The sequence below is a fragment of the Psammomys obesus genome, unplaced genomic scaffold (assembly GCF_907164565.1).
Source record: "Psammomys obesus unplaced genomic scaffold, mPsaObe1.curated_primary_1811, whole genome shotgun sequence".
NCBI classification, from domain to species: Eukaryota; Metazoa; Chordata; class Mammalia; order Rodentia; family Muridae; genus Psammomys; species Psammomys obesus.
Window position 1 is genome coordinate 6,591,533 of NW_026585698.1, and position 18,548 is coordinate 6,610,080.

An 18,548-nucleotide genomic window follows, 5' to 3' on the forward strand; every position below is an offset into this window, starting at 1 on the left:
AAAAGTTTTTAGTAGTGTTTTCCTTAATATTTAAATTTAGCACATCTTGGTTAAATTTCTTTTGTTTGTCAATCCTTGTGCTAATTTCTCCCCACCTTCCCTCTTGCAAGTGTCTTCTTTTGTTGTTTATGTTCTGAGATAAGGTCTAACAATGCAGCCCAAAATGGTTTAGAACTCATGATTCTCCTGCCTCTGCCTCACAAAAATGAGACACAGGCATGTCTCACTGCACTCAGGGCCTGCTCTTCGTTTTATTAAGCTTATGTAAGTGAACAGTTCTTAGAAACACTAAATTCCTGGATTTTATTTCTTTTGCTTTATACTGTTTAACTCATCCGACTTTCTGTATAGAACCTTTTGTTTGTTCATGTAGGTATATATGCATGTATCATGTGCATATGTAGAGATAGAAGCTCGCTAAATAGTCCAGGCTTTCCTCACATTCCCACTCCTCCTGTTCTGGTACCCTGAGTCCTGGGATTATAGGTGTGCCCCATGAGGCATACTTTTAAAGGCCTATCTTTTAATTTTACACACATATATATGTATACACACACATATACTTTGTTAGTTGGTATTTTGTCTTCCTTAAAAAGTATTTGTTTCAAAGCTATCAACTAAAAATATAAACTGTGATGTTTATTAGCATTTCAGGTTTTTTTTTAATGATTTATTTTTATTTTATGTGCATTGGTATCTTGTATATGTCTCTGTGAGGGAATTGGAGCCCCTGGAACTGCAGTTAGAGACAGTTGTATGCTGCCACGCCGGTGTTGGGAATTGATCCCAGGTCCTCTGGAAGAACAACCAGTGCTCTTAACTGCTGAGCCATCTCTCCAGCTCCAGCATTTCAGGTTTTAAATTGGTCTACTACACACTTGAGCTTTCGTGTTCCTCCCCTGACCCCTCACACACACACAGACACACACAGAGTTTGATCTGTTTTTGTCTGGTGGGAGGTTATGGTTTCTGAACAGAGACAGGAAGGCTGAACACTGGCTGCCTTGGAATATAGCTCTCCCTGAGTGAGGATGGAGGGAGAGGCTTTTTGTTGTTGGAGCTTTTGTGACTTTAAGCTAGTCCATCACTAGGAGCTAGGGTGGAGGTGGCTAGGCCTCTCTCCAACTTCTTAGCAACATTTCCTTTAATGGAAATGACTGTTTCTGTCTCCGCTTTAAAGTCCATTTCCACTGACACCACAGTCAGTAATGTCCTGCCTCAATATGAGTGGATGTCTGCCAGCTTTTAGGTGTAGTGTGACTGCAGGGACAATTTAAGCTTTTTCACTGGATGCTGGGACAGGGCTGCAGCTCAAGGAGCGTGGGAAAGCTCAATTTACTTCACAAAGGCCAAGAGTTTCACTAATTGGCATTCTAAAGCCGTAGGAGAAACTATCTTGGGTCCTCTGCAAAGGCAGTAAGTGTTCTTAACCTCTGAGCCGTCTCCAGCTACAGAATGTTCTTCACACCTAACAGTTGCTTAGGATGAGGCTGTTGTAAGGATCCCACAGTGGCCATGAAGAAATTGCTTGCTGAAAACCAGAGTATAAGATACTTGATTCTGACAGTATCAATGACATCAACAAAAGATATACATATAACTTCATTTATGCATATCAATATGTACTGCGTGTAAGTAAACCTGACACATCAAAAATCAGGTTTGTAAATAACTGTCACATCATTTAAAAGGACTTAATTCACTGAAGGAAAGATAAGGGGCTTGTCCCAAGTTCACAAAGATTTTATTATGAAATCTAAGTTGATAAAGTAGGGAAGTGGCAGTGCAGCCCTTTAATCCTAGCACTAGGCAGGCAGAGGCTCGCAGATCTCCGTGAGTTCAAGGCCAGCCTAGTCTATAAAGTGAGTCCAGGACAGCCAGGGTTACACAGAGAAACCCTGCCTTGAACCTCCTCCCCCCAAAACAAATAAAAGCAAAAACCAACCCCCCCAAACCAAGACTTACAGCTAAAGATATTAATTCTAGCAACTAATAGCAAATTTTAAAATAATTTTCTGGGGCTAAAAAAAAAAAATCCATTTCCTATTAATTCATACTTACAAGCACACACCAATGATGTGTCTTATTTGGTATCTTAGAAAAGCAGTTCTTAACTTTCCTAATGCTGTGACTCTTTAACACAGTTCCTCATGTTATGGTGGCCTCCGAGAATAACATTATTTTTGTTGCTACTTCATAACTGTAATTTTGCTACTGCTAAGAATCATAATGTAAATATCTGATATGCAACACCTGTGAAAGGGTTGTACAACCTCCAAAGGGGGTGATACCGACAGGTTGTGAACCAGTCATAGAAATTTTCAACAACAACCCAGTCACCATGCCAATTTGAAAATCTGGGTCAAGATGTTAGAATACACATGTTCAATTCCCATCCCTCTGAAGAAGTTTTTCGAAAACAATCAAATCATTTACTCGTGTGTGTGTGTGTGTGTGTGTGTGTGTGTGTGTGTGCGTGCGTGCGCACATGCCACAGCCTGCACTCGGAATGCAGAGGAGAATGCTGGGAGTTGGTGCTCTCCTTCTGAGTCCCAGAAAAACCATCTGCTGTGAGGCATGGCAGCGAGTGCCTTTCCACACTGAGCGTCTTGCTGCAACTGACTGTCTAAAAATGAGAACTAACGCGAGATCAGGCTGGGTATAGTGCTACATGCCTGTTGTCCCTGCTACTCAGGAGGGTGAGGCAGGAGGCGTGGAGTTGAGGTCAGCCTCCACAACATTCTAGATTATGCCTCTCCTCCCCTTTCAGGGGACCAGGGGAGGGGCATAGGGGGAGAAGAGGGAGGGAGAGTGGGACTGGGAGGAGAAGGCGGGGGGCAGGGGCTATAGCCAGGATACAAAGCAAATAAATAAAAAAATAAAATTGAAAAGAACAACACACTACATCCCTTTCCTCAAATGGACATTTGAATTGCCCTCACAGGGTACCCAGAACACTTGAGGAGGTCAGTGGAACTATTCTGCGCCTCCTCTACCTGGCGGAGGATGCTGGGAACAGGATGAGCGAGGTGAACTCTTCAGTTTGTTTCCCCCTCTAATCAGCGCCCTCAAACCAGACAACTTCAGCTGCCTCCGAGCCATGAGAACTCTAGAGCTGGTCGGCCCTTGGCCTTTATGTTCACCTCTGTCACCTACAGACTCAGTTAAAAATGAGGTCACTTTCAAACGCTCAGCAAAACTTTAGACTCATTTCTGGGCCTTTTAACAAGTCATCTCCCAAAGGAGTGTCCTTCCTTTGTTCCTGTTCCCTGAATCTCAGGACCAAATGTCTGATTTTAACTTTTAAGTGCTGTTTAGCCAGTCTTTTCATTGCTGCTCTCTCCAACATTCTTAGAATAAGAACACTGGTTTCCTAGAAAAGCTACAGCAATTACACATGGTTTGGAAGTAAACACTCTTATTTTCAAGTCTTAAGATGTATGAGCCTGGAGAACTTTGCAAAAACCGTATTAAATCTCCGGTAAGCTTGCATTTCAATTACTGCAAGACCACGAGTGTCTAAGTAGGCCATATCAGCCGCACCATACAGGAAATTATATCCCAGGGAAGCTCTGTTTTAAAAATAGGCAAAGGAAGAGAGGAACGCTGCCAAAATACACAGTGCTCTCCATTTGTTTTGATTTGCACACGGCATCTGTTTTATCAGGTGCAACCTGCCATTTGCAGGCTTTGGGCGAATGGTAGTAGTTAGGGTGGGAAGAAGTAAATTAGCCCAGAATGTTTGCTTTTAGAAAAGGCTTTTGAAGTAGATATCAGTAGAATTTAGGTCAGGGCTAAATATCACAGAGACAATGGGTTTGGGGATAAGTGTTGAGAACGGGCTTGTACATGCCCCAACCCAGCAGAATCCAAGCTGGAGAGCCAGCTCAGTCCACCTAGGAGGAACACACAAGCTCTTGCAAAGCACAACTTAGCATTTTTGCAGGTACTGAGAAGCCAGCTTTTCTGTCTTACAAGTTCATTTATTCAAAAGTTCTGATTAATTACCATATACCGTCTACTGTTATAGGTACAGAATAGGACAATTAAATTATTAAAGCCCTTCCTATGGTACTTGCTCTGGTAGGGGACAGACAATAACAGATGATACAGTACTAGGCAGCATAAAGAGGTGCTGAGATTGTAACAGAGAAATGCAAGCTGGGTTATCACCACCAAGAAACTTCCACACAAAAAAACCAAAGTGAATTGGACAGGGCTGCCAAGCCAAGCAGGACAGAATCAGTTCAAACAGTATGGCTACATTTGGTGAAATTAAGGAGAATACAAGAACATTATATTATTCTCTACCTTTCCCAAGAAGATCCTTAAAGGACTGGTAAGACTTTTCTTTCTTTTTAATTTACACAACTTTCAAAAACTTCCTACTTATTTTTTTTTTTTTTCTTGGTGTTTCGAGACAGGGTTTCTCTGTGTAGCCCTGGCTGTTCTGGAACTGGCTCTGTAGATCAAGCTGGCCTCAAATTCACAAAGATCCGCCTGCCTCTGCCTCCGGAGCCCTGGGGTCAAAGGTGTGTGCCAACATCGATGCCCTGCCCTATCTAATTTTTTTAACCTCTCAGTTCACAGTTGCTTTGGGAACTTAGGGGGTCTTGATAGAAAACAGCCAAATCATCACGGCCAGCAAAATGTAATCAATCACAAGACTGTTTACTGGCTGGCAGTGAAAGCTGCCTCCATGTTTCTGTGAAGCTAGAGTATCACCTATGTTAATTTTTTTAAAGATTAATTTACACCTGGGCATAGTGGTTCATGCCTGTAATCCCAGCACTCAGGGAAGCAGAGGCAGGAAGATCTCTGTGAGCTGGACAGCCAAGCCTACGCAAAGAAACCCTGTCTTGGATTCCCCCCACCAAAGATTAATTTACATTTCTTTATGTATATGAATGTTCTGTCTGTCTGTATGTGCACATATGCATGCCTGGTGCTCTTGGAGTTCAGAAAAAGCTATCAGATGCCCTGGAATTAGGGATGGGAGCTACCAGGTGGCTGTTGGGAACAGAAGTGAGGTCCTTTGCAAGAGCCAAGTGCTCTAAACCACTGAGCCATCTCTCCAGCCCCATCACCTTTGTTGTTAACAGGAGCATTGTTGGGGCTGGGTGTGGTGGTACATGTCTTTGATCCCAGCACTTGGGAGGCAGAGGCAGATGGGTGTACACAGAAAGTTCCAGGATAGCCAGAGCTACACAAAGAAACCCTATCTCAAAAACAAAAACAGTAAAAGGGGGGACATTGTAGAACAGAATGAACCGAACATTAAAAACCTTAGCGCTACGGTGTGGACCAATGCTGTCTTGCAAGGGTCCTCACGGGTGAATGGACAATAAGGATGAGTGGGGATATGGGGTCGGCAGAATCCTGCCTCCTTTCCCTGGAATAGATCCATGTTTTAATTCCTAGAAAGTAAGTATATTAGGTTATATGATAAAGAGAAAATAAGGAGGCAAATGGAATTAAGGCCAAGAATCAGACAACCTTGAGGGGTGGACCCAGTCATTCATAAAGGACCTTACAAAAGGAGGAGGGAGGGGGAAGGCTAAAAGCCAATCCTGGCAGCATCTAAAGATCTTAGCCCTGAGCTGTTGGCTGTAAAGACAAAGGGATTGAGCCTGGAGCCAAGAAATGTGGGCCGCTTCCAACTCTGAATGATACCACTCTTCCATCAGACTGGAGCCTCTAGAGGGAACGCAGCCAGGTAGACCCATTTTACATCTTTGAACTCTAGGGATGTTTGAGATGAAATATTTTGTGGCTTTCCATCTAGAATAGCGTGGTGACTGGGAGAAGAGCAACTAGACATGGTAATTTGCAAACGTATTCTGAAATTCCTGGAGAATAATTAAATACACATGCATTGCTCCAGGGAACACGCACAACACCTCAAACTTGGCTTTTCAGAGTTTTGCCATTAGACAAGTGGATGACTGGTCTTCAGGGCTGCATTGTATTCCTCTCTGGCTGAGTGCCTGTTTATCTTTGATTTTTAGCGTTCACTGTACGTTCAAAGCAGACTTGGTTACACAGCAATCAATAATCAAAGCAGCTCTAGCTACACCTTTCTACTTCCCTAGTTTCTCGTCAATCATTCTTCACTACTATGATCCTCCCCAAAAGACGGTTAGGAAAACTGGTGTTTTGTTATTGTTGTTATCATAGTATCATAGCAAAACTACAAATAGCCAGGCAGTGGTGGCTTTAATCCCAGTACTCAGGAGGCAGAGGCAGGTAGATCTCTGAGTTTGAGGTCAGCCTGGTTAACAGAGTAAGTTCCAGGACAGCCAAGGCTACATAGAGAAACCCTGTCTCAAACAAAACAAAACAAAACAAAACAAAACAAAACAAAACAAAACAAAAAACTCAACAAACCAAACAAACCAAAACCAAAACAAACCCAAAAAACAAAACAAAAAATCCAAGCAAACAATGAAAAATTATTAATAACAAAAAATCCCCTTCAAAACAACTGTGTAAGAATTAGGAGTGTAGGTCATTTGCCTAGAATTAGGCAAGGCCTTGGATTCAGTTCCAAGAATTGCAAAAGAAGGGTATTGAGTTGTTAAAAACCAGTAAAACAACACACTACATATTTAAACACACTAGTTTGTCAACATGTGTGTAGCTATCAATACATGTATTTCATTTTTCAATTTGAATGTTAATGGATTCTCTTATGCAGGCTTAGTTATTTTTAGCACATAAGGGAGAATTCAAATCTCAGAAGCATGTGATGTTCAATTGTTTTACATTTTCAAACAATCCAATAATAAGCATCTGAGTGTCTTGTTACAGGAATAAAACATGTAAACTTATGTCTTCAAGTGGAGCTGGGCATGGTAGGACATGCTTTTGATCCCAGCACTTGGAATATAGAGGATGAGGTATTCAAGGTCACCCCAGCTGGTTTCATAGTGAGTTAGAGGCCAGGTGAAGCTATTGAGACCAGGTCTCTAAAAGAGAAGAAAAATGTAACAACAACAACAACACAAAAACAACAACAACAACAAAAAAACCCTGATGCATAGTAAAAGGACTAATCTTTGTGTTATAATTAGACCAACCTCTAAATAGCCCCTTTCCAGCATTCTGTATACATACAGGTAATTTATCTCTACTTTACACTCTCCCATTCTTACTGCTGTCCACTCAGCTTGGTTATTTTATCTATCTGTCTGTCTATCTATCTGTCTATCTATCTATCTATCTATCTATCTATCTATCTATCTATCTATCTATCTATCCATCCATCTTTTACCTACCTATCTATCTGAGACAGAGTGTCTGTCTGTCTGTTCTATCTATCTATCTATCTATCTATCTATCTATCTATCTATCTATCTATCTATCTATTTACCCGCCTGTCTACTTGTCAAGCTATTTATCTGGGACAGGGTGTCTATCTATCTGTCTGATGCCCTGTCTATTTTCTATTTGGGACAAGATCGCTTCATTCTGTAGTCCAGGCTAACTTCAAGTATTCACTGGTTCTCCTGTCTTATCCTCTGGAGGGCTATGACTGAAATCACATACCTGGCCCTGGCATGCTTTAATGGGGATATGAGCCCATAGCTGAAAGACATACCACCTAGTTCAACTGTACAGTTAACTAGAATCAGAAAAAGATCCATTGAATACACACCACAAAAACATTTTCAGATTTATTAAGCTCTGGCTAGTAGTATATTCCATGGCCCAGATTTTCATGTCATTTTAAAGATGATGGGTTATTCCTACTTTTTAGCATTGGAAAGAGAATTCCAAGTAAAGAATTTCACAGTAGAGTAGAGTTGTCTAGGGAACTGTGCAAGGCTGTGGCACTTATAGTAAGCCCAAAAGCATTAAATTAACAGTATTTTACGAAAAGCACTAAGTTGATAGTATTTCACGTCTATAGAAACAAATATTTGGTGGTATACTTCCCATGTCTCTGGAGAGGTTTTGCATCTTTGTTTTACTAGTGGTTCATTTTCATTTTATTTTTACAAAAGCGATGGCAAATGACCTCTAGGAGAAACCTAACAAAATTGCTTCCCCAGGACTACAAAACAGAAAACAAACCTAACCAAACACGTCTTTCACCACAGGCAGCTTGAAAAATACTGTAAATGGAAAGCAACTTGTTTTAAAAAGCAACATACACCAGTACTATAACACGGTACTTGAAATATTTATTACAGTATATACTGAAATATGTCCCTTCAAGCTACTTATAAAAAGAATTTAAATTAGTATGACCTAATATGCTTCCATGTCTTAAGACTATTTTCCCAATCCTAGATCCAAGAGATCTGTATCATAAAGGATTTATAAATTCCAGAGCACCTCTCATAAATGTTATTTCACCATTATAACTGAGGTGTGTGGGTCTATGTGTACACATACTTCATTACACAAATTGGCCTTATATAAAAGAGAAAAATAGCTATTAAAGTCCAATAGATTAATTACAAAAGTTCTAGTCAGTGGCTCCATGCAACCTCAAATAGCTGAAAAGAAACTCTCAAGAATCAGGACTGGATTTCTGATCTTTGTGATCACTTGATGGGCCGGACGACAAGCCTGCCATCCAAGGTTCCTTACAAAGAACCACAGTTATTCACCTCCAAGAGCTCAAAACAGGCACTTAAACAGATGCTCGCATGAGCATGTTTGTGCCAGCATTATTCATAACAGACAAAATGACAGAAGCAGAACAATTCAAATGTCTGTCAGCAGATGAGCAGATAACCAACCCATTGTTTGGCTTACCAACACAATGAAGCACTATTCCAGCCAGAGGAATGGAACACTGAAATTTGTGAAAACATGGATGAGCCTAGAGAACACATCACGGCAGGCGAGGAAAGCCAAACACAAAAGGTCACTCATTACAAGATTCTGTTTAGGGGACATCTCCAGGGAGGGAGGGGAGAGGGAGCTGTGGCTGCCTAATGGGGTGGGTGTCAGTGTAGACTGGAAGGGCTGGAAGGAGATGGTGTGGGCTGTCTGCATAATCACCGTGAAAGTACTAAGTAAGTGCGACCGGATTGCTCATTTTGAAATGGATAGCCTGGCTCCTGAGTGTAACCAAAAAAAAAAAAAAAAAAAAAAAGCCACAGTTCTTCCTTCCTGATTCAATGCCCAAGATACACATTTGTTACTCTTTCAAAATGTACTCCATCAAAATAGAAAGCTACACCAAGATTCACAACCCTTTTCAAAAGCTAGACAAACCCTCTCCACCAGCAGGTACTTGGACCTAAGTCGGCTGTGACCAGACTATGAGGAGCTCTCCATCACTCCTCTTGGGAAAGCTACACCACTTCCAGTGCCAATGGCCAGTGAAGGCTATTTGAAGTTTTATTGTCAGTTGTTTTCAAAGTCAGTTAAAACAAATGATTATTTTTATGACAATACTCACATCACCTTTTGACCAGAAAACTCAATCAAATTCTCTAGGACAGCATTGGCTTCTCAAGGTTTGTGTTGACACACTAAATGAGAATTACGGTAACTACTTACATATTCCTTGACATTTTTCGTCTTCACAGCTTTGTATGAGTAGTAAGCCGGATAGAGCATTCCAAACAGCAGCCTGAAAGGAAAGAGTGGGTTAGTTCAATACCGGGGTACTTGCAGCAGCTCAAGATTTAACACAAGAAACACGTGATGATGGCAAATTCATGTCTGCAAAGTCACACAGAAACCAAGTCTACCCTGAGAAGCAAACTAAAAACACATTTTTGAACAAAAAGACCATTTTGATGCTTTAGGTAACAGCTTCATGATGAAAAAAAAAAAAAAAAAGAAAGAAAAAAATAGTTGCTTTTTGAAACAAAACACTTTTAAAGTATTTTTTCATATTACCAAAAAATGTTTTGTGCTTGTTATTATACAGAGATCCTATTTTTTAATCTGCAGCTAGCAAACTCAGCACACACACATACAGACACTATCATGGTAAAAAAAAAATTCTTCACACTTCAAAGCACCTGCTTGAGCAGCATTGGGTTTTGTATATGACAGAACTGTGAGGCCGTACTCAATACTAACTGTGGTATACATGAAGATAACTAAGCACAGGGGGGTGGATCTCGGAGGAATCAAGAGGGAGAAGTGCAGGCTGTTAGGATCAAAAGACATTGTACGTATATGAAATTCTCAAATACATATCAAATAAATTACTTTAAATCGCCAACAGGACTTGACTAGTAAACAGATGAGGAAAAATAGACAGATACATCAGGACAGAAAAAGCCTTACAGTTAATATTTGTGCTCCAGATGGGATGTATGTCCTCAACTATCACTCAATGGTGTCATTCCCAGTGTCGAAAATTCCCATGATGTTTACAAGCGGAGGTTACTATCTGAGATTTGGCATTCCGTACAACACCGTGGCAAAATGGTTCTCTGACATTACACTTCCTAGAGTAGCTTTTTGCCTAATTCAAAATACCTCCAGAGGGTTTCATTTCATTTTCTTACATATTCAAATCATATGTGATTAAAAATTATGCCAGATAAATAAAATAATAATAATGAAATAATATCCTGAGTACTAGTAAATTTTATATTTATTTATTTATTTATTTGTTTGTTTGTTTGTTTGTTTATTTTGAGGCAGGGTTTCTCTGTGTAGCCATGGCTGTCCTGGAACTCTGTAGATTAGGCTAACCTTTAACTCAGAGCTCTGCCTGCCTCTGCCTCCTGAGTGCTGAGATTAAAGGCGTGTGCCACCACCACCTGGCTAGGAAGGAAATGTTATGCCAGGCAGTAAATCTGATTTTTTTTTTCCAATTGTTTACAAGTATTTCCCTCCATCCAGACATGATTTCTCTGTGTAGCCCTGGCTGGTCTCCAACTGAGAGATCCCCAACTCTGCTATTTAAGAAATGTTCCACCCCACCCGGTGTTAGCTGTATTATTTTAAATAGCCCTTTTATCTTAGAGGTAAGTTTTACAATAAAGTTAAAAAGTACTCAGATGATTTCTATATATCCCATTCTCCGTCCTCCATTACTAGCTTACATTGGGAACATGTACTGTCACCTTGGCCCAGGCTTCCTTCATTTTCACCCAACTCCTTCATTTCCTCTGCTCCAGGCTCTCACACAGTACAACACACTGCACTCACACATCTTCACAGCTCTCTTTGGCCTGTATAGTTCATATTTTCTCTGATCACTATGACAGTTTTGAGTACTGGTCAAGTCACTGTGTCTCTATTCAAATTTGATGTTCTCACGATTTGCCAGGTACCACTGTTATCACAGTATATCTAGGACACATATTAGCAACAGAAATAATCAAGTGTGTGTGTTAACCTTGATCAGTTTGCAGTTCTGGTAGATTTTACCACTGTAAAATTTTTGTCTTGTTCCCTAAGATGGAGGTCTTGCTCTGTAGCCCAGATTGGCCTTGAGCTTGCAATCTTCTGCCTCTGCCTCTAAATCCCAATCGGTATTAGACAGACATGTGTTATTATGCCTGGCTGAGACAGCCCTATTTTTCTTTCTTTTTAATGATTTATTTTTAAGTGTGTGCGTATGTGTGTAGGTGTACATAAGCAAAGGTGCCCACTCAAGTCACGAAAAGGCACCAGGATCTCTGGAGCTGGAGTTATAGGCGGTAGTGGGCCACCTGACTTGGGAGCTGGAAACCCAACCTGGGTCCTCTGTAAAAGCCAAGCTCCAGCCGGCCTTTCTTTCTTTTCCTTGTGAACCTGGGGCCTTTTGCAGTGCTCCATCGCTGAGCTATAGTCTCAGCTGATGAATCTTTCTTTCACTGAGTAAATATTTACATCTCTATTTTTAGTTCCCTGGCTCACAGCTTTTATTTTATATGTATTTACTTTGAGATGGTGCTTTCCTGGTGGTTTCCTCAGGCCTTGGTTTGTGGCTCTATGTCCCCAGGTCAGAAGAGAAACAAGTTCTCTCCTGCTGGGAATTTTATCTTCAGCAACTGAAAGCTACAGATAATCCTTGCCTTACCTGGCAACGGGACCCTGTGATTGCCACCTACCAGAACTGACTGCCAGTCTCTGGGTCTGGAATAGCTGTGCCACAGAGCTGAGGGCTTTCAGTTTAACATCAGTTCTTCTACAAAGTTGAATACTGTCCAAGGGTAAAGCAGAACCCAGTTCCCAGGGCCTCACTGTGCACACAAGGAACATTCCTGTAATCACCCACCACAGCTGTATTTTACATAGTCACACACGCACAACTTCTCTTTAGATCCTACACACCATCCAGGCGGTCTCTTTCACACTGCCATGTAATCCAGTATCAGTGGACTGGAACTCAATGCGGCATGCCTGGTTTCTCTCTTTGCATGGGCCTGTCACCTCCTGCCCCTAGACCATCCAATCTGTGCCAAGGCCTGTTGGCTCTTCCTTGTTGAGATAGATGAACCTATTTCCCTACTTTATTTTCAGTCTCATTGTCAGTGCTGCAAAGGTAAGTGTAACAGGTAAAGGCATTTGTTACCAAGTCTGATGACCTGGATGCAATCCCCAGAACACACATGGTAGAAGTTGTCCTCTGACCTCCATACTCTCATTGTGATACATGCACTCTCTCTCCCTACCCTCTAAATACAATACACAGCAACAAATAATCTCATGGCCAGTAATACCCAGAGCTCATGCCATCCTGGCCAGCTGACATTTTGGCCAGCCCCAGCATGTTCCATGTCCTAGCAGGTGACTCTGTAGCGGATCTGCCGCACCATCGTGCTTGAGGATGTTCCTTGCAGACCAGCCTCTGTGGGAACTCCTCAAAATGTAATCTGAAAATCACTGCCTTACACATACCATCTGCTCCACTGGGGGCCCTCTCTACGCCTCTATGCTTCTCCTTTGATCTTGAGCATAGCTTCCTGCCTGCAATTCAGACCTCCCTAGCCTTTTCTTCCCACCCTCTTTCCCTTCTTTCCGTTTTATTCTTGCTTAATTAAGTCACACAATTCCCTCCAAGCTCTCACCTTCTTACACAGAACAACAGAATTATGGTCATTCTGGATTTTGTGAAAATCTTTGTCAGGCTTAGTCATTTCTGTATTTGGTACAATAATTATAGATAGTTTAAGTTTAATGTGTTATTTGATATATAATTATCTTCCAAAACAGAAAGTTTATCAAATTTAGTAAAATTTTGGTGTTAATTGATACTCTGCATACAGGTGCTTTTGCCCCTGCTTTTTTTGTTTGTTTGTTTGTTTGAGATAGGATCTCATTATGTAGACCAGGCTGGCCTTGAACTCAGACATCCCTATGCCTCTGCCTCCAGAGTGTTGAGATTAAAGGTACCTTATATGCCTTATTTTTTAACCTCTACATTAAACAGACTAAATCAAACAAACAAGTAGACTATTCCTAACACCTCTTCTTTGAAATAACAGAAAACAACATTGCTCTTCATTTGCAACTTGGGTAGATATCTTTATAAATAGTGGGGTGGGTTTTAAGATTGAGTCTCTATTAACTTCACAAGTTACTATAGTCCAGCGTGAACATGGCTTGGTGACTTGTTAGGAACTTAGCGATGTTTTCTAGGCGTTGTTTTTGAGGGAGGTGTTATTTCCTTAACGAGTGAGGTCTACTGTTAATGTCTGTAACCTGGGAGGTCGGGCATGGAGCCAAGGCATGCACGATTATAAAATGAAACTGAATTTTAGAAGGCCACCTACAAGACCAATGTAACCTTTACAAAGGGAATACTTACTCCTGACAAAATTCACCTAGAAATTTGAATTTTATTTTAAAGTTACACAGGCAGAAAGGAAGAGTCAGCCATTTCCTCATATTATTTCCACCTAAGGAGACAGAACTTGTCCAAAATATTCAAGATAGCCTACACTTCCAATAAGGCAAAGTGGCTCCTTGAATTATATGAACTGAAAAACAGACAGGGTTAAACACCACACACACACAAAAACACACACACACGCTTTCGCTGTTTAGAAGGGAATACCAATATATTTAATCTACCAAGAATATGTGAAAATACACACTGAATTAAAAGGACTATTATTCTTAGCTATCAGCCATGGTGGTTTACACTTGTAATCCGAGCACTTGGAAAGCTGAGGAAGGAAGGATTACTGCAAGTTTGAGGCCAGCCTGGGTTATCAACCCCCAAATCAAAAACTCAACAAAACAACCAAAGCAGCCAATCAAACCACCATTAAAGTAACTTAGATTAATTTTATGTGTACAGTGCTTTGCGTGTATGTGCACCACGTGCGTGTCTGCTACCCTTAGATGTCAGAAGAGGACATCAGACGGCCTGGGCTACAGTTGGAGCTGGCTGTGAGCTGCTGTGTGGGCGCTGGGAATTGAACCCAGGTCCTCTGTAAGAGAAGTGTTCTTCACTACGAAGCCAATTTTCTAGACCCCAAAGATGTAGTTTTAAAAACAGGATAAATAGGGGTTAGAGAGATGGTTTGGGGCATTGGCTGCTCTTGCAAGAGGCAGGTTTAGTTCCTTAGCATCCACATGGCTCCAGTTCTAAGGGATTTAATTTACCAAGAATATATGAAAATGTACATTGACTCGAAAGGACTATTATCCTTAGCTATCCACAGTGGTGTACACTTCCAATCCAACCAGCACTTGGGAGGCTTGAGACCCCTCCTGACCACTGTGGGCACCAGGCATGCATGTGGCACATGTACTTATAGGCAGGTAAACTACTCAGACTCAGAAAATAAATCTAAAATAATTTAAAAAGTAGGACAAGTATATGGACCTAGATAGTTATGACTAAAACAAGAGACCAATAACTATCACAGTGAGTAGTTAACTTCAGCATTACATGCCCTAAAATGTTTGTATTACAAGTTACCTTTACTACTGTAAAAACACTTCAAATCACAGACTGTTAAAACAAATATAACACACAGTTAATTTGATGAGCCTACATATTTCATTGTATAATGCTGCTTGGCAAATTCCTCTTTCACTCCTTTCATAATCCAACGCATGGTATCTTTTTATATTAAAGGATATAACTAAACAAAACAAACCAACCCCTCAATGGACTGGAGATGAATTAAAGCAGCAGAGGTGATAGGAAACAGAGAACATGAACTGGAGGATCAAAAGTCAGAAGGAAGGAAGACAGAAGCAGTGGGTTTGTGTGGACGAGTCATCACAGTTAGCACCCTCAGAAGGCAACAGGGAAGGCAGCTGTGCGCACTGCTGTCAAAGGCTCCTGAGCCATCCCTCAGGTGCTGCCCGTGCCTGAGCACCGGGAGACAGGAGCACTGCTGACACACGGCTGTGGTCCCTCCTCCAGCAGACAGGCTGGAGCAGACACCGCCAGCCCACAGTGGCCTTCCTCCAGCCCCATTCCTGTGGTAAAGCCCAGCCACTCGTCACTCACCACATTCACGTCTGTGGTGTCAGCTTGGCTCATGGGCCTCACACTAACAAGAGCTGAAGCTACACAGAGCTGCTGTGACCACTGCCGCTTTGTCCTAATCTTTACTCCTCCAGGAAGGGTCATCCTAACATTGGATCAAGATTGACCACCAGGTTACACTCCTAGGTTTCTCAGCTTCTGGAAGCACAGAAACTGCTGCAGGAAGCCCATAAGCACGAGAAGGACAGTGTCAAGGGCAGTGTGTGTGATGCCTTGTATGTGAAACTTCATGTGCTAGGTTTACATCAGAATTCAGCACTACAATACAGTGCTTAGCACTTTAAAAATGTTCTTCTCTATTTGATAAGGCTACATTATGCCAAGAATCAAGTCTGTTGTTCAGTAACGGTGGCTCACTGTATTGGCATATTTATGTTTTTACTTACAAAATTTTCTTTGGTTTGCTATTCCCTTCTCAATCTTCCTATTTTTCTTCAATATACACATTTGGAAAAAAAGATTTCTCCAATCATCAGAAAGAGCAGAACAGAGAAAACACTTACCATGTGGCACTCAGGGTGGGTAAGCAGAGAGCTGCTTTCAGGTACTCGGTCACAGAAGAGAGGGAATACTGTGGAAATTCCTCACAAGCATGGAGACCTGACCTACCTTTGACTCCCAGAACCCATTAAAAGATGGCTGTGGTGGGGAGTTTGTAATCTCAGCACTGGGGCGGTGGAGACAGGTGACTTCTCTGGGTTCAATGGATAGCCTTCCTGGCCTACTTTGCAAATTCCAAGCCAGTGAGAGACCCTATGTTTTTTGCTTGTGTGTGTTTTGTTGTTTTTTTGTTTTTGTTTTTGCTTTGGAGACAAGGTTTCTTTGTGCAGCCCTGGCTGTCCTGGAACTCACTCTGTAGACCAGGCTGGCCTCGAACTCACAGAGACCTGCCTGCCACTGCCTCCTGATGCTGGGATTAAAGGCGTGCTGCGTTTAACACGTCCCACACAGAGTGGATGGGTGCCAAAGAAAGAGGAAGGTCAGTCTTCTGGCCTCCACACACACCATACACAGTCCCTAACTCAGCTTCCATAATGGAACCATGAGTATATAACCTCAGCTTAGTCATAACAGGGTACTGGAGGGGCCTCTTCTTTACAAACCACTGGACATACTATTGTTATACACTGAACGCAGATAATTGATTTAAATACAAAAAGGTGGACTGGAGAGATGATTAAGTATATGTGCCACTTTCAGAGGACCTGGGTTTAGTTCCTTGCTTCTACATAATGGCTTGCAACTACGGCTCTAGGTGATCCAAAGCCCTCATCTGACCTCTATGGGTAGCAGTCACACAGGCACACATGCAGGCAAAACACTCATTTACATAAAAATAAACAAATAATTAAAAGATGCAAAGCAAAAGTCATTTTTGATGAGCTGGGCACGGTGGTGCATGCCTGTAATCCCAGCACTCAGGGAGGCAGAGGTGTATATCTCTGTGAGTTTGAGGCCAACCTGCTCTACAAAGCAAGTCCGGGCCAGCCAAAGCTACACAGAGAAATCCTATCTCGAAAAACAAAACAAAAGTCATTTTTGAGGCTTTCTGTTTCACCAGAGATAAGCTCAGACACAGTTTCCTAAAAGTTCTTTTGTTGTTGTTTTTCCAGATAGGGTTTCTCTGTGTAGCCCTGTCCTGGAACTGCCTCCATAGACCAGACCTTGACACTTGTGTGCTCCCTGACCACTCCCTCACATACATTTAAGAATTCTATGAATGAGCTACTTTACAACAGTAGCTTTCTGATATTTGGCAGATTATTTTCTTTGTGGTGGTTTGAATAGGAATGGCCCCCACAGACTCATCTGTGTGAATGTTTGGTCCATAGGGGGCAGCACTATTAGGAGGTGTGGCCTTAGTGGAGGAAGTGTGTCACGGAGGCGGGGTGGAGATCGGGGTGGGCTTTGAGGTCTTACAGCCAAGCGTAGGCAATGAAGGAAAGAGGACATATACTCCAGCTACATTCAGTGTGGCACACAGTCCCCTCCTTGCTGCCTGCAGGTCAACATGTAGAACTCTGAGCGCTCTCTCCAGCACGTGTCTGCCTGGACACTGCCAGGCTTCCCATGGCATGCTTCCCATCATTAGCGTGATGATACTGAACTAAACCTTTAAAACTGTAAGCCAGCCAGAATTAAATGTTTTCCTTTGTAAGACTAGCCTTGGTCATGGTGTCTCTTCACAGCCATGGAAACCCTAACTAAGATACCTACCCAGGGGAAATATTTTTGTAGAGCTCCTGCCTCAATCCTGATTCCTTCCCTCTCCCCAGCTCCCGGAGACCAAGTAAAGTGGGGATGAGACTCTCAGAAGCAGGGCCCAAGCACCTGAACTTCTATGCTCCGCATCTTCAACAGCTATGGTGCGGCAATGCTGTGCTCGCTTGCATTTTTGGGGAAAACTGATTAGGGTGGCAAGATAAGGTCACTCCAAACTGAATTGATTATGGATGTTTTTTTGAGATAGTAACCAAAGCTGTCTCTCTCTCATGGACTTCTTCCTACGTCAGTTTCCCTGATGCTGACGGGACAAGTGTGTGATGCCAGCCCTGGCTCTAACCAGATGTAATTGTGTATGATGTTCTAACTGAATGTATGTTTATGTACCATGCATAGGCAGTGTCCTCAGAGGCTGGAAGAGACAATCGGATCCCCTGGGATGGTTGTGAGCTCCCATACTCTGAACAGGTTTTTTTTTTTTTTTTAAATTTATTTATTATTTGTACAACATTCTGCCTGCACACCAGATCTTACTATAGATGGTTATGAGCCAACACATGGTTGCTGGGAAAAGAACTCAGGACCTTTGGAAGAACAGCAAGTGTTCTTAACCTCTGAGCCATCTCTCCAGCCCATGAACAGATTTTTAAAGTAGTATGTTGCTTTGACTTTTGCAGAACTTTGATTTACTCACACAAAGAACTTACGTGATGGGATGAAGTGAGTTACATGGGTAACTAAAAGAGCAGTTTGTGAACCTTTAGGCAGGGTCTCAGCACTCACACTCACTCTGGAGTTGAGGACTACTCTGAGACTGTGGTCCTCCTGATTGCTGTACCTCTGTCTCCCAAGTACTAGAAGTACAGGTATTTGCTACAATGCCCAATTTTATACGTTGCTGGGG

The 18,548-nt window shown here is 42.0% G+C and overlaps 1 protein-coding gene across 1 annotated transcript in view; it reads right to left on the minus strand.

Moving 5' to 3' along the window:
* Reep3 (receptor accessory protein 3) overlaps window positions 1-18,548 on the minus strand; it is a 78,580-nt gene that overhangs the window by 35,780 nt on the left and 24,252 nt on the right. Inside the window, exon 2 of the mRNA XM_055598916.1 lies at window positions 9,520-9,592. Within this exon, the coding sequence (XP_055454891.1) occupies window positions 9,520-9,592 (73 nt within the window). The remainder of the gene's footprint in view (window positions 1-9,519; window positions 9,593-18,548) is intronic.